We start from the raw sequence: 23,515 nt of genomic DNA, 5'->3' as shown, positions 1-23,515 counted from the left end.
GATCCCCAATGTACTTCCTGCTGGAGGCCAAGTAAGGGGTAAGTAATAGCCCAAACATGTTAGACAGAAAAATGAGGTACAGCAACTGGGACACATCGCAGAAAAAATTAAAACATAAAATTTAAAATATATTAAAAATATATATTACGAGGTCATTATTATGGGGGACTTCAACTACCCAGATATAGACTGGGAAACTGAAAGCTGTACATCTCATAAAAGGAAACAGGTTCTTGGCAAAAACTAAAGACAATTACATTTCCCAACTGGTTCAGGACCCGACTAGAGGGACGGCCATACTGGACTTAGTATTAACCAATAGACCTGACAGAACAACAGATGTGCAGGTTGGGGGACACCTGGGAAATAGTGACCAATCCTAATCTTCTTGGTTATAGTAGGCGGAGTCTGCACTTGTTCTGCTGGGCGTCTCCTTCTCCTAGGCTGTAGCGCTGGCCAATCGCAGCGCAGAGCTCACAGCCCTGGAGAAAAAAAACACCCAGGCTGTGAGCTCTGCGCTGCAATTGGCCAGCGCTACAGCCTAGGAGGAGGAGACGCCCAGCAGAACAAGGGCAGACTCCGCCTACTATAACCAAGAGTCCTAAGTCTCCGCCTACTATAACCAAGTGAGCGAAGATACCGGAGGACATAACGGGAGAACGGAGCGGCGCCCGGGGATAATAGTAAGTGCAGGGAGATCCCTGGGCGCCGCTGTATATGTCAGGATACTTAGTTCACAATGTTTTTCCAAGTGAAAGGTCCTCTTTAAATCACTAAAACAGAAGGGTAGCGAGGAAGCACTGAAAAAGTATGATAGAATAGAATATGTAAAAAACAAATAAAAGCAGCCAAACTAGAGACTAAGAGATTAGCAAAACTAACCCTAAAATGTTCTTCAATTATATAAATGGTAAAAAGTATAACTCTGAAGGTGTCTTCCATCTAGAGAGGTAATAAGGGGGGAGTCGCAGAGAGCGACGAGGAGAAAGGAAAGCTATTAAATATTTTTTTCTCCACTGTATTCACTGAGAAAAATAAACAGTCAGATGAAATGCAGAATGTAAAAGTAAATTCCCCATTAGAAGTGCCCTGTCTGACCCAGGAGGAAGTACAGCGGCGTCTTAAAAAGATTAAAATAGACAAATCCTAAGAGAATTAAGTAATGTCATAGCCAGACCCTTATTTCTGATATTTGTGGACTCTATACTGACAGGGAATGTCCCACAGGATTGGCGCATGGCAAATGTGGTGCCAATATTCAAAAAAGGGTCCAAAAACAGAGCCTGGAAACTATAGGCCGGTAAGTGTAACATCTGTCGTGGGTAAACTGTTTGAAGGTTTTCTAAGAGATGCTATTTTGGAGTACCTCAATGAAAATAAGCAAATAATGCAAATAATCAGCATGGCTTCATGAGGGATCGGTCATGTCAAACTCATTTAATCAGTTTCTATGAGGAGGTAAGTTCTAGACTTGACAGCGGCGAATCAATGGATGTCGTGTATCTGGACTTCTCCAAAGCATTTGACACTGTACCACATAAAAGGTTAGTATATAAAATGAGAATGCTCGGACTGGGAGAAAACATCTGTATCTGGGTAAGTAACTGGCTCAGTGATAGAAAAAAGAGGGTGGTTATTAACGGTACACACTCAGATTGGGTCACTGTCACTAGTGGGGTACCTCAGGGGTCAGTATTGGGCCCTATTCTCTTCAGTATATTTATTAATGATCTTGTAGAAGGCTTGCATAGTAAAATATACATTTTTGCAGATGACACTAAACTGTGTAATTGACATGGAAGAGGACAATATACTACTACAGAGCGATCTGAATAGATTGGAGGCTTGGGCAGATAAGTGGCAGATGAGGATTTAACACTGACTAATGTAAGGTTATGCACATGGGAAGGAATAATGCAAGTCACCCGTACATACTAAATGGTAAAACACTCGGTAACACTGACACGGAAAAGGACCTAGGAATTTTAGTGAACAGCAAACTAAGCTGTAGAAAATAGTGTCAGGCAGCTGCTGCCAAGGCCAATAAGATAATGGGTTGCATCAAAAGGGGCATAGATGCCCGTGATGAGAACATAGTCCTACCACTTTACAAATACCTAGTCAGACCACACATGGAGGACTGTGTACAGTTCTGGGCTCCTGTGAACAAGGCAGACATAGCAGAGCTGGAGAGGGTCCAGAGGAGGGCAACTAAAGTAATAACTGGAATGGGGCAACTACAGTACCCTGAAAGATTACCAAAATTAGTGTTATTCACTTTAGAAAAAAGATTACCATGTATAAATATATCAGGGGTCAGTACAGAGATCTATCCCATCAGCTATTTATCCCCAGGACGGTGACTGTGACGAGGGGACATCCTCTGCGTCTGGAGGAAAGAAGGTTTGTACACAAACATAGAAGAGGATTCTTTACGGTAAGAGCAGTGAGACTATGGAACTCTCTGCCTGAGGAGGTGGTGATGGTGAGTACAATAAAGGAATTCAAGAGGGGCCTGGATGTGTTTCTGGAGTGTAATAATATTACAGAATATAGCTACTAGTTGATCCAGGGAGTTATTCTGATTGCCTGATTGGAGTCGGGAAGGAATTTTTTCCCCTTAAGTAAGGAAAATTGGCTTCTACCTCCCAGTTTGTTTTTGCCTTCCTCTGGATCAACTTGCAGGATAACAGGCCGAACTGGATGGACAGGTGTCTTTTTTCGACATTATAAACTATGTTACTATGTTGTTATTTTACTATACATGTAAATTTAGTGTGTTCATGTGTCTCGACTACACACCATGTACAATATACAAAGTACTGGTCAGTGAATATATAATGTTGCAGTTTTGGTTAAGGACTCAGATTTCTCATTTGCAAACATCCTAACATGCTAGCAAAACCTTTGACAGGCTGCAGTTCAAATCACAACCACTGGATGGCCACCCATTGAATGGGATAGACATCTCCTGACACATTATCACAAAATCATAGTATTTTTATAGGATGGTCATCTCTCACCACATATCTCGAGAAATATTGAACTAAGGAGAGGCAAAGAAGGACACATCAGTAAAAAACACGTATAGCATACTGAAGTCCCTGTAGGCTCATAGGGGTATGCATTCAGTATAATTAATAACTAAGTAAATAGCTACAGTTCATAAATGAATAAACATCATAATCTGTAGCATGCAACATGCAAAGACCAGATCAGCTAGGCTACTTTCGTGGCTTTCTCCATTACCTCCATAATTTTCAATAGGTAGGGCCACTCCCACCCACAAGCACCTGCACCTCTTTATGGGTGGCTTCACACGTGGCAGATTTTGTGGCTTGCAGAAATCCATGTGTTTGCTGCCCCTTTCAAATGAATGGAACTGATTTTAATTTGCAGAATTTCTGCCACAAAATCTGCCACGTGTGAAGGCACCAATTAATTTCAGTAGGAATATGGGCACCGGCAGCCAGTTTGCATTGGATTCTCCTAATAGGTAAGGCTCACATCATGCATTTGTGGCTTCCTGCCACTGGCAATCAGTTCCATTCATCTGAATCATCCCGCCAGCCTAATTCAGATGATTTTTAGGTGCAGAATTTTTTTGTGTAAGGCGCCTTTATACATGTTGTATCTGAAGGAACACATTGTACCTGGTAATTGCTCAAGATTAACCACAGCTTTCCATTCCTGTGCATAATTGTAAAAAGTCTGGTAAAAAGCATTAGTACATAAGATACAGTAATAGCCATGAAGAGTGAAACATTAGAGAAATGGTAGGAGCTGAGATCTCAGACTGATGTGGAAGCTTCTTTTAAAGGAACATTATATATATATATACAGTAGTTGGGGTGTTATACTATATACTGCATACTGTGGTGTGTTATGCTATATACTACATACTGTTGGGGTGTTATACTATATACCATGGGTGTATAAACTGTACAGGGTGTAATACTATATACTTTGTATGGTGGGGGTGTTATACTATATACCATGGGTGTATAAACTGTACGAGGTGTTATACTATATATTTTATATAGTGGGGGTATTATACTGTATACTGTGGTGTGTTTTACTATATTCTGTATACTACAGGGGAGTTATACTGTACACTGTCAGGTGTTATACTATTCTATATATATGTGGGGTGTTGTATACTATATACTATCAGGGGCTCGGGTGTTATACTATAGACCAGTGATGGTGAACCTTTTAGAAACTGAGTGCCCAAACTTCAACCCAAAACCCACTTATTTATCGCAAAGTGCCAACACGACAATTTACCCTGAATACAATATTGTATATCTTCCATGTACTTTATCATTTAGCTATAATAGCCTGCCTACATTCAGTGCGCTGCCTGTGCTGTTCAAAGTGCGCCTGCGCTGATGAATGGCAGGAAAAATCGAAGGCATATTTGTACACCATAGACTTTTTCCAGGGTGCGGGTGCCCCCAGATAGGGCTCTGAGTGCCGCCTCTGGCAACCGTGCCATAGTTTCGCCATCACTGCTATAGACTGTATTGGGCTGTGGGTGTTATACTATATACTGTGTTGGGCTGTGGGTGTTATACTATATACTGTGTTGGGCTGGGGGTGTTATACTATATACTGTGTTGGGCTGGGGGTGTTATACTATATACTGTGTTGGGCTGGGGGTGTTATACTATATACTGTGTTGGGCTGGGGGTGTTATACTATATACTGTGTTGGGCTGGGGGTGTTATACTATATACTGTGTTGGGCTGGGGGTGTTATACTATATACTGTGTTGGGCTGGGGGTGTTATACTATATACTGTGTTGGGCTGGGGGTGTTATACTATATACTGTGTTGGGCTTGGGGTGTTATACTATATACTGTGTTGGGCTGGGGGTGTTATACTATATACTGTGTTGGGCTGGGGGTGTTATACTATATACTGTGTTGGGCTGGGGGTGTTATACTATATACTGTGTTGGGCTTGGGGTGTTATACTATATACTGTGTTGGGCTTGGGGTGTTATACTATATACTGTGTTGGGCTTGGGGTGTTATACTATACACTACGTGCAGAATTATTAGGCAAATGAGTATTTTGACCACATCATCCTCTTTATGCATGTTGTCTTACTCCAAGCTGTATAGGCTCGAAAGCCTACTACCAATTAAGCATATTAGGTGATGTGCATCTCTGTAATGAGAAGGGGTGTGGTCTAATGACATCAACACCCTATATCAGGTGTGCATAATTATTAGGCAACTTCCTTTCCTTTGGCAAAATGGGTCAAAAGAAGGACTTGACAGGCTCAGAAAAGTCAAAAATAGTGAGATATCTTGCAGAGGGATGCAGCACTCTTAAAATTGCAAAGCTTCTGAAGCGTGATCATCGAACAATCAAGCGTTTCATTCAAAATAGTCAACAGGGTCGCAAGAAGCGTGTGGAAAAACCAAGGCGCAAAATAACTGCCCATGAACTGAGAAAAGTCAAGCGTGCAGCTGCCAAGATGCCACTTGCCACCAGTTTGGCCATATTTCAGAGCTGCAACATCACTGGAGTGCCCAAAAGCACAAGGTGTGCAATACTCAGAGACATGGCCAAGGTAAGAAAGGCTGAAAGACGACCACCACTGAACAAGACACACAAGCTGAAACGTCAAGACTGGGCCAAGAAATATCTCAAGACTGATTTTTCTAAGGTTTTATGGACTGATGAAATGAGAGTGAGTCTTGATGGGCCAGATGGCTGGATTGGTAAAGGGCAGAGAGCTCCAGCCCGACTCAGACGCCAGCAAGGTGGAGGTGGAGTACTGGTTTGGGCTGGTATCATCAAAGATGAGCTTGTGGGGCCTTTTTGGGTTGAGGATGGAGTCAAGCTCAACTCCCAGTCCTACTGCCAGTTTCTGGAAGACACCTTCTTCAAGCAGTGGTACAGGAAGAAGTCTGCAAGGTAAGAAAAACATGATTTTCATGCAGGACAATGCTCCATCACACGCGTCCAAGTACTCCACAACGTGGCTGGCAAGAAAGGGTATAAAAGAAGAAAATCTAATGACATGGCCTCCTTGTTCACCTGATCTGAACCCCATTGAGAACTTGTGGTCCATCATCAAATGTGAGATTTACAAGGAGGGAAAACAGTACACCTCTCTGAACAGTGTCTGGGAGGCTGTGGTTGCTGCTGTACGCAATGTTGATGGTGAACAGATCAAAACACTGACAGAATCCATGGATGGCAGGCTTTTGAGTGTCCTTGCAAAGAAAGGTGGCTATATTGGTCACTGATTTGTTTTTGTTTTGTTTTTGAATGTCAGAAATGTATATTTGTGAATGTTGAGATGTTATATTGGTTTCACTGGTAAAAATAAATAATTGAAATGGGTATATATTTGTTTTTTGTTAAGTTGCCTAATAATTATGTACAGTAATAGTCACCTGCATATCCCCCTAAAATAGCTAAAACTAAAAACAAACTAAAAACTACTTCCAAAAATATTCAGCTTTGATATTAATGAGTTTTTTGGGTTCATTGAGAACATGGTTGTTGTTCAATAATAAAATTAATCCTCAAAAATACAACTTGCCTAATAATTCTGCACTCCCTGTATACTGTGTTGGGCTTGGGGTGTTATACTATATACTGTGTTGGGCTGGGGGTGTTATACTATATACTGTGTTGGGCTTGGGGTGTTATACTATATACTGTGTTGGGCTGGGGGTGTTATACTATATACTGTGTTGGGCTTGGGGTGTTATAATATATACTGTGTTGGGCTGGGGGTGTTATACTATATACTGTGTTGGGCTGGGGGTGTTATACTATATACTGTGTTGGGCTGGGGGTGTTATACTATATACTGTGTTGGGCTTGGGGTGTTATACTATATACTGTGTTGGGCTGGGGGTGTTATAATATATACTGTGTTGGGCTCGGGGTGTTATACTATATACTGTGTTGGGCTGGGGGTGTTATACTATATACTGTGTTGGGCTGGGGGTGTTATACTATATACTGTGTGGAGCTGGGGGTGTTATACTATATACTGTGTTGGGCTTGGGGTGTTATACTATATACTGTGTTCAGCTTGGGGTGTTATACTATATACTGTGTTGGGCTGGGGGTGTTATACTATATACTGTGTTGGGCTGGGGATGTTATACTATAGACTGTGTTGGGCTTGGGGTGTTATACTATATACTGTGTTGGGCTGGGGGTGTTATACTATATACTGTGTTGGGCTTGGGGTGTTATACTGTATACTGTGTTGGGCTGGGGGTGTTATACTATATACTGTGTTGGGCTGGGGGTGTTATACTATATACTGTGTTGGGCTGTGGGTGTTATACTATATACTGTGTTGGGCTGGGGGTGTTATACTATATACTGTGTTGGGCTGGGGGTGTTATACTATATACTGTGTTGGGCTGGGGGTGTTATACTATATATGTAGTATAGTTTTCTTTAATATTTACCAGAAAAAAATAAGTGTGAGGTAGAACGCAAAGGGGAGAAGGTCCAGGCAAAAGAAGGAAATGGGCCCAAGATGGGTAAACAGTCCCAGTCCTATGATTCACTTAATCCACCCCTGTCTTGGAATCTCTTAAGAAGCCTGTACACCTGTAGATCCAATGTTTGCTTGTCCAACAGCTTTTCCTCCCAGCTTTCCCATACACATACACACTCAGCTTGGCATGTGGTTCTAATGGGTAGACAGAAGTAAACCGCTGTGAGGTTCCACTAAAATTTAACACATCGGAGCCTTCTTTCCATTGACATCCATGGAGACAAGTCTATGGGTCTGTTAAAACCACAGACAAAATGCGAATGCCATCTACGGTTGGTCCACATTTCGTGGACCATTGCAAGGAGATGCTTGGGAAATCCAATTTACAGCCTACAGCACACGGAAAACAGATGACACATGGAGGACATAAACGGACACATGGGCCAAACACGTGACCATTTTTAATAGATCTTATGTTTATGACAACATCTAAGTCATGCACAACCCCTCAGATTCTGCATCATGGATAACACAGTGTATTTTGTTTTTTTTGGGGGGGGGGGATTTCCTACAAGGAGGACTAGTCAGATAAAGATTCCGTAATAAAATCCGACTGAATAGATAGCTGCCTATGGGAAATCTGAAATTCATTATATTTCACGTGACTGTTGAAGCAGAACTAGAAATCTCACGTCCTTTATGTCTAAAAGTATTATGCCGAGCCGGAAGGCATTAAAAAGGGCAAATATAACGACTGAAAAAGCATGTTCAATACATCTGTTTTTCATTTCCACCAAAATGAACGAAATACCTTTGGGATTTTGGCATATTTTCCAAATCGCGTGTCTCGGATACTGGTCAGTTCGATAAATTCAATTTCCTGTAAAAGTGATTAAAAAAATAAAAAATTAATCAGTGCTGAATAGAAATTCTGAAGAACGCATTAAAGAGTACAGTACTTAAACCTTTACTTCAAACACGGAAGGTGCAGCAGTGCTTCTCCCATGACTAATCATAACCGCCCAAATTTGCCATAGAACCCCCACCAACTGAGACAGTAGAACGCCCCTGTAGTGCCTCCACACAGTAGGTATGTATCCTTAGTTTCCTCTCACAGTAGCGCTCCCTTTAGTGTCCCTACACAGCATAATGCCATGTTAGTCCTCCTACATAGTAGTTATGCCCCTTTAGTCCTCCCACTTGGTAGTTTTACCCCTTAGTGCCCCCATTTGGTACTAATGACCCCTTAGTCCGCCCTTACAGTAGTGCTCCCCCTTAGAGCCCCTACACTATAGTGCTCCCTCTTAATACCTCCTTTATATTAGTGAAGCCCATGTGGTATAAATAAGATTAAAAAATAATGCTGATAATACTCCTCTAGCCCTATTCCCCCGATAAACGTAGAACATACTGCCCCAGCACCTGCTGGAGAGAGCACGGTTAGGGAATGATGCCCAGGCCATAATGAATGACAGACATCCATTACAGCCTGGGCCTTGTTATTACTGGGTGTACTGACAGGCCTCATAGCAGCAGTTACGACTGCAACAGAGGTAGTTCCGCTCCCCATAGGATCTGTGCTCCGCATGCCGCTGTCATGCCCCACTCTAACGATGTGCGGAGGTCGGCCAGGATAGCAGCACGAGTTTAGTGTTTGTTTTGGTGCCGTGCTGGAACCGCCTCTCATCAGGTGCACTGGGTGGAGTCATTAGTTTAAATGGCCTCCAGCTAAGTGCTCTGAGCGGATTATACTAATCATTGTGGTCTGGGAAGCTTGGAGGGAAGGTTGGCTGTCTGTTCCTGCTCTGGAAGATAAGTGGCATTTCTAGTTTGGTTGTTTGTGTCATCTATCCCATCCAGGTTCTGTGCGAGCAGGCTGCTCCTATTTCCCCACTTCACCATCTCAGGGAATTCAGGGTTTTGTCAGCCCAGGCTGGAGGACACATCACACCTACCTTCAAGGTCTGCATGTGGGCTGAGCAGTGCAGGAAAAGAGGTCAGGGATAAGCTAAGAGGTGACCCTTCCCCTGTCTCTTGTTCAGAGCCTGGTTGGTGCGTTATCTGTTATACTGAGTGCACGTCCGCATGACAGCCGCAAAAGGAGAGCAAAGCAGATGCAAGCAGAAGGTGCAGATAACTCTGAAAAGCGCCTCTGCTTTGAGCAAAGGTTTAGGTACCCTTTAAGTATTTCAATTTGCAGAATGTAAAATCAAACAACTGTGTGATTGTCGAGCTTATTCTTCCTTGGAGAACATTGTCCGTGGGGCAGCCGCAGCGGATTGCGGACCTACTCACTTTAATGGGTCCACGATCCGGCCGTTCCGCAAAAAGATAGGACATGTTCTATCTTTTTGTGGAACGAAACCCCACAGAAGCACCCCATAGTGCTTCCATAGGGTTTCGTTCCGTGCTTCCATTCCGCACCATTCCACATCTCCGGATTTGCGGACCCATTGAAGTGAATACACACAACACGGTGCCCGTGTATTGCGGATCCACAATACGGCCACGGAGCGCATACGTTCGTGTGCAGGAGGCCTAAGGCCTTCTTCACACATCAGTGTTTTGGTCAGTAATTTCCATCAGTGATTGTGAGTCAAAAAAACTGGATTGGAGCCTCCACAGACATAAGGTATAAGGGAAAGATCTGCACCTGTTCTGTGTTTAGAGCCGCACCTGGTTTTGGCTCACAGTCACTCATGGAAATCACTGACCGAACACTGATGTGTGAATAAGGCCTCACGGCCATTTTTAGCACGGATGACAGTCTATGGGGCTATTCACATGGCCGTTCAGTGAATAGCGTCCATCCAAAAATAGGACATGTACTATTTTTGGCCGTTTCAAAGGCCATTTAGGGTAGAAGATTGAATATCAGATCACATAAATGTCTGACCAAATGATCTTGTGCCAGGTAAGGGATGTTCTTGTGCCCAGTAAAATCCTGGAAACTAGGGGAAGAAGGGTTACCATGCTGAAAATACACCAGTATCAGTTGTTAGGTGCAGTAGAATATTAAAATACTATGTTAATCGGGGACATAGATTTGTTCAGAGAGTGGACCCCTACTTTGGAGATCAACAGCTCAGATATTAGTGAACCCAGTGAAACATACAAAATGTGGTATATTGTAGACCTCTCCACCTGTATTTTAGCTCCAATTTGGTGAAGGACTCCAATTTCTCATGAAACAAATTGAACACAATATTGCAAAATGCTAGCACAACCCTTGCCAGACTGCACTTCTGAATACAGAAGCACATTGACACATATGGGGTGCACATCTCTTGACACAATATCGCTAAATCACGTTTTCTTTTCCTAAACCTGGTTATCTCACTCCACACATCCAAGAAGAAAGGTAAATAGGAATATTCTCACCTTGCTCTGGAAAGTCCAGTACACATAATAACCTTTTGGGTCAACACGTAGAATGACTGGAGATGCTGTAGATGATTCCTACAGGAAATTAATGGAGAGTTTATGAACAAATCTCAGAAATTTTAAGAAAAATCTTAGATATAAATACAATTGCAATTTTCTTTGGTCTATGGTTTGCAGGGAAGATAGTAACTCTTTTAAAGAGGCTCTGTCACCAGGATCAACCCTATTGCCCGTTAGGACTCATTATGCTGATTAAAACAATACCGTCCTTTTTAGCTGCAGAGATATCAGCGTTTTTATTCATATGCAAATGAGCACATTAGAGCACCAAGGAGCGGGGCTGAATCAATGGAGCAATGCTTTGCAACTGCTCTTCACATGCCCCCGTCCCCTTGATTGACAGGGCTAGCATCTACATATCATATGCACTATGTACTATAGCTTAACCACACTGGGATCTGCTCAGAAAGCTAATATACAAACACCAGTAATATGTGTTAGCTTCTTGGCTTAGAAGAAACATACTTCTCTGTGAGTTAATCCTATAGTTTAGTTTCTAGATTGACTCTCCCCCCCCCCCCACACGCCCTTTGCCTAAAGTGAATATCTACCCATTAACACCATGTTGTTGTTAGATCCAGTATTCTGTCCTGATTCATTTCTTAACATATGTTAATACAATGTAGCACAAAAATGGTGTCATGGTGGAATCTCAGCCATTTGGTGTAAGACTCGTCTATTTCAGTGAATGGTTCTGCAAGAAAAACAGAACACATGTGTGGTCCATATAAAAATAGTCCATTTATAGCAACTGAAATACGGGAGAGTTTTACACCACTCATCATGAATAAGGCCCCTTGCACACGACCGATTTTGTTTATTTTTTCCCCGACTGGCATACGTTTTAATAACTGATTACACTTGGATAGCAATAGAACCAACGCATTTCAATGGCATAATGTACACTACAGTTATTTTAACCGATCCGTGTATCCGTTCCGATATTTTTAGAATATGTTCATTTCCATTTTCACCGACCTGAGCCACCCATTAGGCCTCTTGTAGTCTAACGGATCAGTGAAAATTAATACATTCAGATGTGAAAAACAGAAAGGAATCAGATTGAAAACTGAAACAGAAACCATATTGGTCGTGTGCAAGAGGCCTTAGCCCTAGCTTCTAATATGCCTCATTCCACAATTGTATTGTCTTTTTCTTTGGGCGCACAGATTTTTGCCACTGATATATACATTTTCTAGTCATTAGCATGATTTTCAGACATTGATCCTTCCATAGATATGCCAGTTGCTACGTAATTGTAATGACCGGCGTCACGCACAGGGAGGGAAAAGGGAAAGCCCTGCCCAAGGGAAAGGGAAAGGTGGTGACCCCTGACTCACCTTGCGGCTGGCACCTGACTGCCCTGACGTCCCTAGACGGGTTCCTCACCCGTATGCCGATCACGTGCCTAAAACCTGGCTTTCCCTAAAATAAGCCCTAGATAGTGAACGGGCCGGTGGGATCGCTAGTCCGCACCACTGACACTAAGAGGAAAACACCAAGGAGAGGACAGACAAATACAGACAAACATATAATCCCAGGTGGACGACCACAGCAGACCACAAAGGTCCAACAGGGATCCGGAGGGAAACGTTCTGGACCAACAACCAGAGAACGCAGCAACACAGCTCCAGTGGGTCAGTATAGAAGTCCAGGCAGGAAGCTCTATATCTGGCAACCAGAGAAGTGTGAGAGGGGAATATAAGGAGGTTGGGAGTACTGGACAAGGAACAGCTGAGGAGAAGGAGCTACGAATCCCTGAGTGAGCCAAAAAGGGTGGCAAAGCGAACCCAAAAAGCTACCATAAGGAAAACAGCCCTATCTTACATAGAGCGCGCAGCCAACCGCTGCGACTTCCTGACCCCGGGTATAACGGAGTCAGGCGTGGTTCTTGACACCCTCGTGACAGTAATATTGTAATACAATGCCTACATAACACCACCGTGCAGAGCTTATATAATAGTATAGTACAAAACTTGCTACCGGCATACAGTGCTCACAGTCCTCTTCAAAGAGCTGGTCATGGGTGGCGTTGGAACCTCACCAATCAGATATTGGTGACCTATCCTGAGGATAGTTCATCAATATTTAACTCCCGAAAAAACCCTTTATGTGAAGCAGGGGAATGCAGTATACTGGAAAAATATTGAGACACAGAGGTAAAACCACTTCATATCTTAGGATATAATTGTTGGTACACCAATTCACAGTAGTTAATCTCCTCTACTCTCATTTACGTCATTAATAGGATCAAATCACAGGTAAAAGGACGCTAAAATTAAAACAAAAAATAACTTCATTGTATTAATTATTATTAAAATGAAGGGGAGGACAAACAACACATATTTTAGCGCAATATCTCAGACATCCTCGATATAGACACAATAGCGTGCACCTTAGTGCCGTATGTTTATAATCTGTATTGTCCTATATCTGAACCATGTCTTCAGTGAGGGTAGTGGTGGTGATATACCCTAGCCAGGTGTTTGTCACCACATTACCCCTAAGTGCAACACGGGTCTTGGCCCTATCTACCAATCACATCAGGGTGCAACTATACCATCCACTCTCGACCTCACTATTATTAATCAAAAGAAATCACTGCCTATCTTATCATAAGTTAGTATGTTGTGGCTTGCTGTGATTGTTTGCTGGTTCAACGCGTTTCTGGTTCTACACTAGACCTCATCAGGAGCCCATACATCACTACAGCTAATGCCTATTTCCCTACAACCGTGCCACACATAGCAGCCCGGACCTAAGTTCTTTTGACTGGCTGTGCTACTTGCCTTTGCCCAGTTCCAAAGACTTGAAAAAGGAGTATTTTTACTCTGAAATGCGGTCATCTAATAAAAACCGTTTAAAAAGAGTCACCCTATCACGGTCGTGGTCTTGCGCCAAGAGGAATCACATTGTGTACGATCTCAGTACACAGCATCCTATTGCACATCATATCACTCCTTTGGAGACCTGGCAACTCCACCAACAAGAACTGAGAAGATACCGGCAGCACCGACCCATCGCCCTTACGAGTGTTGTGCCCACGTATGCACAACCCCAGAAGGTGAGCATAACAATTGACACCTAATACTTCTAAAAACTGATACCTAAGACTTACTACCCTATGAGCGCCTTCTCCCTCTTTTTGCCAAAATTTCCCTACAATGACAGACACACAAAGACACACACGCGCACTCTGCTGTGGCGGCGCTCCCGGCACTATAGCGGCCGTAAGGCGGCTGCCGAAACTCCACAATTTACAGGGTGTAGCTCCAGCCCTTCTCACCAAGCCGACCATAGAGCTGGCTTCCCGTTGGGGAAAGGAACACCCATACTTAGCCAGTCCCCGATGAGAAGATCAGCTGACTTTATTATGGTGAGATGATAATATCCATGTATCATTTCCATGTAGGACGTCCTCTGCAGATGGTATTACAACAGGTCCATGATTAACCAATTTTAATTAGGCATTCAAAACTGTAAATAATAAGTGGATTATAACTGGTACCTTCATCCATTAATTCCCATATATCTAAAGAATGTTATATATTCTCATCATAAGGTGACAACCACATAATCATACATTATAACACCCCCTAACTTTAATTGACAGGGATACAAATAATCCTGCAGCTCATAGATATTAGTACTTAAGATGGATGTGACGCCGTTATGAATTTATCACCCTATATAACGCAGATGTACGAGATGTGGTCACTGAGGCCCTCTGGTCGCACCGTCCTCTGGCGGAAGGTCCATTGTGCCTCTTTTTGTAATAGGTATTTGTCCATCTCTTCGCTTCTCGGTGATGTCCTGACCACTTCAATTCCCTGGAAGTTATTTCTCTACCCCCATCCATCATGACACTCCATCATGTGGCGCGCAATTGGGGTATCAGCACTCTTGCGTATGTCACTCAGGTGCCTCCCAATGCTTCTCTTAAACTCTCTCAGGGTTTTCCCTACATACTGCATACCACACGCGCAAGTAGCAAGATATACCAGCCCCACTGTCCTACAATAATAAAAGTTCTAATCTCGTAGAAAGAACCAGTGGGAGTACTCATAAACATGCTACCCTTTCTAGTAGAACTACAGGCAATGCATTTGCCGCACTTAAACGTTCCCTTCAAAGGGTTCTGAAGCCAGTGTCAACTCTGAGGTATAGACTGATGGAAGCTGTGTACAAAGCGATCCCTGATGTTACGCCCCCGTCTGGAGGTAATTATTGGTCTCTCACCCACCAAATGCCCCACATCCGGGTCAGTACGTAGAATACCCCAGAATTCTGGTTCATGTGCTTGGTCAAAGTTGCCTATAATCCGAATTATGTCGGATTCGTCTGTTCTATGGTGTGGGTTAAGTAGTGATGTTCTGTCACAACTGGTATGCCTGATTGAGAATTCTTTGTGGATATCCCTGATGCCTGAATCTCTGTTTGAGATCCGCCGCAGCTCTTTGGAAATCTCGCATGACCGAGCAATTACGCCGCAATCGCAGGTATTGTCCCTTTGGGATACCACGTTTGAAGGTCGGCAGATGACTCTTCCATCCTAACAAGCTGTTAGTAGGTGTTTTCTTATGGAATAAACGGGTACCAAATGTGCCATCTTCTTTCTTATAGATGGTTAAATCCCAAAAAGTGATGGAAGAGGGGTAAGTCTCCCATGTGAAAAAAAAAGCCCCAATCATTTTGATTAAGCTTATTTGCAAACAAGGCAAAAGTATCAGCGTCACCATTCCACAGGATGAATACATCGTTGATTTATCTGATCCACAGTACAATCGACGATGTATACTCCCTCAAGGTTTCACCTGTGACAATTTCCCGTTCCCACCAGCCCAGATATAAATTGGCAAAGATGGGCTTCCCATGGCCACACCCTTTATTTCATGATAGTACTTATTGTCAAACAGGAATGTATTGTGATTCAAAATGAATCTCATCATTAGGAGTACAAATCTATTGTGTGATTGGAGATGGACGCCACGTTCTTGTAACATGATCTCCACTACCTCACAGCCTTTACCATGAGGGATAGAGCTGTACAATGCCTCTACATCTAGGCTAGCTAGTATTGTGCCCTCTTCCATCTGGATGCCATCAATTCGTTTTATGATGTCCATAGAGTCCCTGACATAGGAGGGCAAAGCAGTGACAAAATGTCTTAAAATCTGATCCACATAAGTGCTTATAGGATGTGTCAGACTATTAGTGCCTGACACAATCGGCCTTCATTTAAGGGGATCCAGCCCCTTATGGATTTCCGGAAGGTTGTAAAAAACAAGCTATCTGTGGATATTTGGGTAGCAGAAATTCAAATTCAGATTTACTGATCATCCTAAGTGTCCATCGCCTGGGACAAAATCAAATTCAACTCCTTATGATACGCAATCATGGGATTGGATGGGAGAATTTTATAATAAAGTCTGTCACTCAGAATATTAAGACACATGTCCACATATTGTTGGTGGTTAAGGATTACAATGTTCCCTACCTTATCAGAGGGTTTTATCACAATTGAGGCGTCTGATTCTAGAGCCCTCAATGCCTCCATCTCCACCTGTGTTACGTTACTGTGACCGACCTTGTAACCCTCAAGAATTCTTAACTGATCGGTGACCACCTTCAAGAAGATGTCACATGGAGTGTGGTCACTAACCGATGGGTTCTTCGTGGAAGGTATCTTTAGGTTGGTAAAAGGTCCCTCTTCTTACCTCTGTTACCCTCCTCCCATAAACCAGCCAGCACTTCAACATCTGGAAGGTACTCCATCTCAATTCCCAAGGTTTCACATTGTGCCCTGTTGTGTGTTATAAGCAACTTCTTCCACTTTAATTTACGTATAAACAAGTGGAGGTCTTTCACCCAATCGAATAGATTGAATGTATTCGTAGTGTGGGGATTCGTTCTGGTAAACAAAACAAGCGGACGCAGTATAGAGGCAAAGACCAGTTTGTAACTCAAAAACTTCAGTGTTTTATTCCCCCCTTTGGCAACAAAACAGTACAACATTCCATTTTAAGTTTTGGTGTTTGTTCACACCTAGACAGTTCATAAAGCAAAAGAGTCACCTGTTATCCTAGGTGTTAGTTCACACCCGATCGGCATTGCTCAGGACATAGCAGACCTCCCAAACTCAGGCCTCCAGCCTAGCACACCGCTCAGATCCCAATCCAGGGATTGCCAGAGCTCCTCTGTCAGAGAGAGAGGTAATTACCACCAGCTGACACTGCTGGCTGGGTTTTCTATATAGGCCAGTCAAGACCTGGCCTGGAACGTGGGGAGTAGTCACCCACCCAGCACTTTGACTGCTCCCAGTAAGAGCCGCCCTGGATCAGCTATTACAGCTATACTAAATAGCAAGGTGTCAAACAGCAACTGCTGCTGACACATGAAAACTGGCTCTTACTCCACCGAGGCCAGGAACCTCGGTGACACATACCTTCTGTCAACGACTGTCCCTTGCCCCTTCCTACATACCTCCCCCTTTGTTCAACCCTGAGGGGGTGAACACTTGCCAGACAGTGTACCCGGGACAGGGCATCCACGTTTCAGAAAAGTGGCAGGCGCTCCATGCACACCAAAGGGTAACCAGTTATATTGGTACAGCCCCTCTGGTGTGATGAAGGCAGTTTTATCTTTGGCAGCCTCCGTCAAGGGTACCTGCCAGTACCCTTTGGTGAGGTACAAAACATAAAAATACTGGGCTTGGTCTAACCTCTCAATAAGCTCATCCACCCGAGGCATGGGATATGCATCAAACTTAAAGATCTCGTTTAGTTCTCGGAAATCGTTACAAAACCGTCCGGCTTGGGTATTAGCACTATAGGACTAGGCCATTCACTTTTAGACTCCTCAATGACGTCTAGCCTCAGCATTATCTGCACTTCCTCTGAGATGGCTTGTAGCCAAGCCTCGGGTACCATGTATGGTTTTAGGCAGACTTTTGCCTGAAGCTCAGTGACAATGTCATGCCGAATTGTGGAAGTGCGTCCAGGGAGATCTGAAAACACATCTGTGTTCCGGCTAATAAACTCCCTGGCCCCCTGAGCCTGCTTAGAGGAGAGGCTGTCAGCAATTCTTACTGTGGCAGCCGCTTCCCTTGTTTCAGACAGAGGGGCCAAAACCGCTTCCCCTAGAAAACCTGGCCGCGGGCTGTCTTTAGTACAGGTTTCCCTATCTTTCCATGGTTTGAGTAGATTCACATGGTACTCCTGCTCCGGCTTTCGTTCCCCTGGCTGGTGTACCTTGTAATTTACCTCTCCAATTTTTTCAAGTACCTCGTAGGGTCCCTGCCACCTGGCCAGGAACTTACTGTCCACGGTCGGCACCATAACCAAAACCTGATCACCCGGGTTAAAGATCCGGACCCGAACCTGCCGATTTATAGATCCGACTTTGGGCTCGCTGAGCGGCCTCCATATGCTACCTGACAAGAGGCAAAATGGTCTCTATCTGCTGTTGCATCTTGGTAACATACTCAAGGACACTTTTATGCGGAGTGGGTTGCTGTTCCCACGCCTCTTTGGCTACGACCAACAAACCACGAGGATGTTTGCCATATAGCAATTCGGAGGGGCAAGAACCCAGTAGAGGCCTGGGGTACCTCTCACACAGCAAACATGAGATAGGGCAGAAGAAGGTCCCAGTCCTTCCCATCTTTAGACACCACCCTTTTTAACACGGTTTTTACTGTTTTGTTAAACCTTTCAACCAGACCGTCCGTTTGTGGATGGTACACGGACGTCCGTAACTGTTTGATATGCAGCAACTTACAGAGTTCCCTCATGACCTTGGACATAAATGGGGTCCCCTGGTCAGTCGGAACCTCTTTAGGTAGCCCAACTCGGGAGAACCTCTTCATTAGCTCCTTAGCTATAAGTTTAGCCAATGTATGTCGGAGTGGCACCGCCTCCGGGTACCGAGTAGTGTAGTCTAGGACAACCAAGATGTGTTGGTGTCCTCTAGCGGACTTCGGTACTGGGCCTATGAGGTCCATAGAGATTCGCTCAAATTGTACCTCAATGATTGGGAGAGGTAACAAGGGACTGCGGAAAAGGTGATGGGGGCTAGTTGCCTGGCAGGTTGGGCAAGACTTACAGAATTCGTCCACCTCCCTAAACACATTGGGCCAGTAAAACCGTTGTAGAATCCGGTCCTGTGTTTTCTGCATTCGTAGATGACCCCCGAGAACATGTTGTGGGCTAACTCTAACACAAGTTTGCGATAATCCTGGGGCACCACCAACTGTTCAATGAGTTCACCCCGCAGCTTATTAACCTGATACAACATCTCCTGATGAACCACAAAACGGGGGAACTCCGTCTCTGCCCCAGCTTGTTGTGGTTCACCATCTACTATTAATACATTTTCCCAGGCTCAGGATAGGGTTGGGTCCCGGTTTTGTGCAGTACCAAAATTGCCCCAGAATACATTGAGGTGTGCCAGCTTAGGCCCCGGCGGCAAGTCCTCCACATCTCAGACCATTACACTCAGTGGGTTGTCTCCCCCTCTTCCACCGAAGTGCCGGTCACCACTACCGCTGGCCCTTCGGCCTCGAGATCCCAGGGTTCTGGCCTCCCCCCGGAGCAAGGCCACTTTGCTGGGGTTACCCCTGTCTCATGGGTATCAGTCACTTTTGTAGCAGGCCACAGTGCCGGGAAACCCGGGAAGTCTCTCCCGATTATAAGTTCGTAGTGTAAGTTTGTGGCAACTGCCACTTCGTGAGTCCACCTGCCGGCCCCCGTGGTTAGAGACACCAGGGCGGTGGGATAGTCTTTTAAGTCTCCATGAATGCACATGACCCAGACTTTCCAGCCAGTATACTCAGCAGACTGTACCAGGGGAGCCCTTACTAGGGACACCAGACTCCCTGAGTCCAGCAGGGCCTCCGCTGGAGTGCCTCCCACTTCCACCTGGCACAAGTGATTTAGAGTTTCTGGGGTACCCGCTGCACACAGCTTCCTGGCATATAACGACTGACGGAAGCCATAGTTCGTGTCCATGGGTTCCACCTGATGTGGACAGTCAGCTTGTACATGGCCAGGCTCCCCACACCGCCAGCAGACTATCGGAGCCGGGTCCACAGTGGGCACATCCCGGGCGGGTTTGGTTGGCACAAGTCACTGGGTCTGGGGTGGAGATTTACGGGATTTGACTGCCCTCCTCCCAAAAGAACCCCCCTGTAGATTCCGGGTAGCCTCATAGCATTCCACCAGGTCGACCATCTCAAGGGCATTGCCTGGAGAGACCTGGCCGATCTATTGCTGGAGAGGGGGTGGCAAAGGCCTCCAGAACATATTAGCCAATATTCTGTCCAGCATAGCCATGGGACTCAGCACATCAGGCTGTAGCCACTTTTGCAAAAGGTGGAGTAAGTCATAATACTGGGGTCTCTCGGGCTCAGCCAGCTTAAACCCCCACTGATGTACCCGCTGGGCCCGGACCAACACATTCACCCCCAGTCTTGCCAAAATCTCACCCTTTACTTTTTGGTAGTCGGCCGCTTGATCGGCTGGCAAGTCGAAATATACCCGCTGGTATTTGGATGCCAGAAACGGAGGGACGACCTCAGCCCACTGGTCTCAGGGTAGCTTCTCCCTTGTGGCCACTTTCTCGTACATCGCCAGGTAGGCTTCGATGTCATCTGCGGGTGTCATCTTAGGAATCGCCGCACAGACTGCCTTCCGAGCATTGTGGATGCTCGGGGTTGCGCCTGCTGTCTGCAAAGCCATCACATGTTGTTGCAGCAACTGGTTGGTCTTTTGCTGCTGCTTGTAAGCCTCCCGTTGTTGCAGGTTTGTCTCTCGCTGCTGCAGATTAGCCTCCATGAGGGCCTTCACAACAGCCTCCATTTTGTCATGGGACACGGGTTGTAATACCGCTGGTTTGATGTATGACATACAACCGTGCCCAAAAATGCAAACCAAAAAATATTTCGGCATTCACGCCGGCCTCACTGCTTATGCCCGCATCCTCCACCAATTGTGGGGATTCGCTCTGGTAGACAGGACAAGCGGATGCAGTATAGAGGCAAAGACCAGTTTGTAACTCAAAAACTTCAGTGTTTTATTCATACTTATGGCAACAAAAAAGTACAACAGTCCATTTGCAGTTTTGGTTCACACCTAGACAGTTCATAAAGCAAGAGTCACCTGTTATCCTAAGTGTTAGTTCACCCCCGATCGGCATTGCTCAGGACAGAGCAGACCTCCCAAACTCAGGCCTCCAGCCTAGCACACGGCTCGGATCCCAATCCAGCGATTGCCAGAGCTCCTCTGTCAGAGAGAGAGGTAATTACCACCAGCTGACACTGCTGGCTGAGTTTTTTATATAGTCCAGTCAAGACCCGGCCTGGAACATGGGGAGTAGTCACCCACCCAGCACTTTGACTACTCCCAGTAAGAGCCATCCCAGATCAGCTATTACAGCTATACTAAATAGCAAAGTGTCAAACAGCAACTGCTGCTGACACATGAAAACTGGCTCTTACTCCACCGAGGCAAGGAACCTTGGTGACACATACCTTCTGTCAAAGACGGTCCCTTGCGCCATCCTACAGTAGGGACAAATGTTAGGAGATTCATTTCGTCACAACTCAGAGGTCTACTGGACAAATTGATGATTTGCAATTAATCTGAGGGACTCTCACATCTGTAAATTGGCCTTACTTTCTTTCCCTCGGGAGGTAGTCATACATGGGTTGGCCCCTCCCTAAAAAATTGCTCCGCACACGCGAGCCTCTACCACATCTACCTCTGTTATGAGACCTACCTCGGAATATGGCTGGTTGTGTCAACTGAGTATTTTGTATTCTAGTTGAACCACTTTCGGATTTCCCTTCTGATGAGGAAGGTTCTGTTTCCAACTCTAACGCTTTGTTCTGTTTCTGGCTATAATCAAAAATACTGTGTGTCCTTCTTTGAAGTAGGTAGTGTCTCTTACACATTGAAAGTGTTTACTCTCCTTTATCTGATCAGTGAACCTTTCAATAGTATGCTGTAGTGTCTGTTCTTTGCGTACAAATTCAGGATTGTTCACAAACTGCTTGTCACGGAAGGTGTACAGAAAACTAGAAGACACAAAATGAAGATCCGACTGACTGGATCCAAAACTAAGGAACCAAAGGGTAAGCCCTGCAACAGACCTGGCTCTCTCCCTTACTGCTCAGCCTATGCAAAAATCTCTATGGTAGATGATTGCATACCCTCGTTCCTCGACTGTATGACACCTGGACACCCTATAATAGTGAGGGGACACGACCACCGGCTCCCTACACTTGATACGGAGGGAGTCAGGGTCACCTAGGATCCAGCAAACAGGAAAACACAAATGAATGAACAAAACTTATCTGTAGAAGACTCAGTAGTAGCATCCAGCATGCACACACTCCAGGAAGTTGTATAAACCGCAAAGTGATGCAGTATGGGAAGGGATTTAAAGGGATGCAATCAGTGCAACTACATGACAGCTGAGAGAGGCTAACGAGATGAGAAAACGAAAGCAAAACAAAGGGAACCTCAAGCAGGAGGTTCTGAAGAACGTCTGTCAGAGCTTCTCAGATGTCTGGTGGTGACACTGCTTTACTCCCTCAATCTGCTCTCTCAAGATAATTGTGTTCTTATCATATACCATACGTTCCTCTTCTAGCAAAAGGGACATAAGGTGTAATGAGGAGTCAATTAGCAAAATTGTTGGTACCCTTCAATTATAGAAAGAAAAACCCACAATGGTTACTGAAATAACTTGAAACTGACAAAAGTAATAATAAGTAAAAATTTACTGAAAATCAACCAATGAAAATCAGATTTTGCTTTGAATTGTGGTTAGAAATAATAATTTATAAAACAAACTCATAAAACTGGCCTGGCCAAAAATGATGGTACCTTTAAGGGAGTATTGGTTAGATTAAAGGGGTTTTTCAGGCTTTTAATATTGATGACCTATCCTCAGGACAGGTCATCAATATCAGATCGGCGGGGGTCTGACTCCCGGCTGTATGAAGCTGTGTCTCTTCCTGTTCGCTGCTGCTATGTCTATGGCAAACATGAAAAGAGACAGAAGAAGTGCCGCCCGTACGGGTCGTACCTTCTCGCCATACGCCTGATCGGCAGGGTGCTGTGTGTCGGACCACCACTGATCTGATATTGATGATCTATCCGAAGAAGGGTCATCAATATTAAAAGCCTGAAAACCCCTTTAAGTTATTTCTTATCCACAGGATTTGGAGAAAATGTGTCAAAACATTTTACAGGAGAATGTAACGGCTGCCATTGAGGTCATGTTGTGGCAAGACCTGAAGAGGGCTGTGTGACAAAATATTGTGGCGAGAAACTGAACTGAATGTTTGCTGAGAAGAATGGTCCAAACTTCCTCCTCTATCTTATATTATATAGTAGATGTTTGATGAAGGTGATTGCTGCAAAACGGTGATTTTCAGGTTATTAAATTCAAGGTTTCAATTTTTCTTCCTGTGCAGTGACCCAGTGGATCACTAATAAAGGTTAATTGTTTGCAAAAAGTTAAATATTGTCATTTAATGCTAAAATCACTCATTTCTCTATGCACTATGGGGGTCATTT

The 23,515-nt window shown here is 44.5% G+C and overlaps 1 protein-coding gene across 1 annotated transcript in view; it reads right to left on the bottom strand.

Annotated features, from left to right (window-relative positions):
• The window catches only part of PLCB2 (phospholipase C beta 2), a 106,023-nt gene that overhangs the window by 70,380 nt on the left and 12,128 nt on the right, over positions 1-23,515 (bottom strand). Inside the window, exons 2-3 of the mRNA XM_044271738.1 lie at positions 10,869-10,946; positions 8,299-8,367 (exon numbers count right to left, since the gene is read on the bottom strand). Of these exons, the coding sequence (XP_044127673.1) occupies positions 8,299-8,367; positions 10,869-10,946 (147 nt within the window). The remainder of the gene's footprint in view (positions 1-8,298; positions 8,368-10,868; positions 10,947-23,515) is intronic.

Source organism: Bufo gargarizans, chromosome 11 (assembly GCF_014858855.1).
Source record: "Bufo gargarizans isolate SCDJY-AF-19 chromosome 11, ASM1485885v1, whole genome shotgun sequence".
NCBI lineage: Eukaryota > Metazoa > Chordata > Amphibia > Anura > Bufonidae > Bufo > Bufo gargarizans.
The sequence above is the reverse complement of the archived record's forward strand: the minus strand, read 5'-3'. Positions and strand labels throughout refer to the sequence as shown.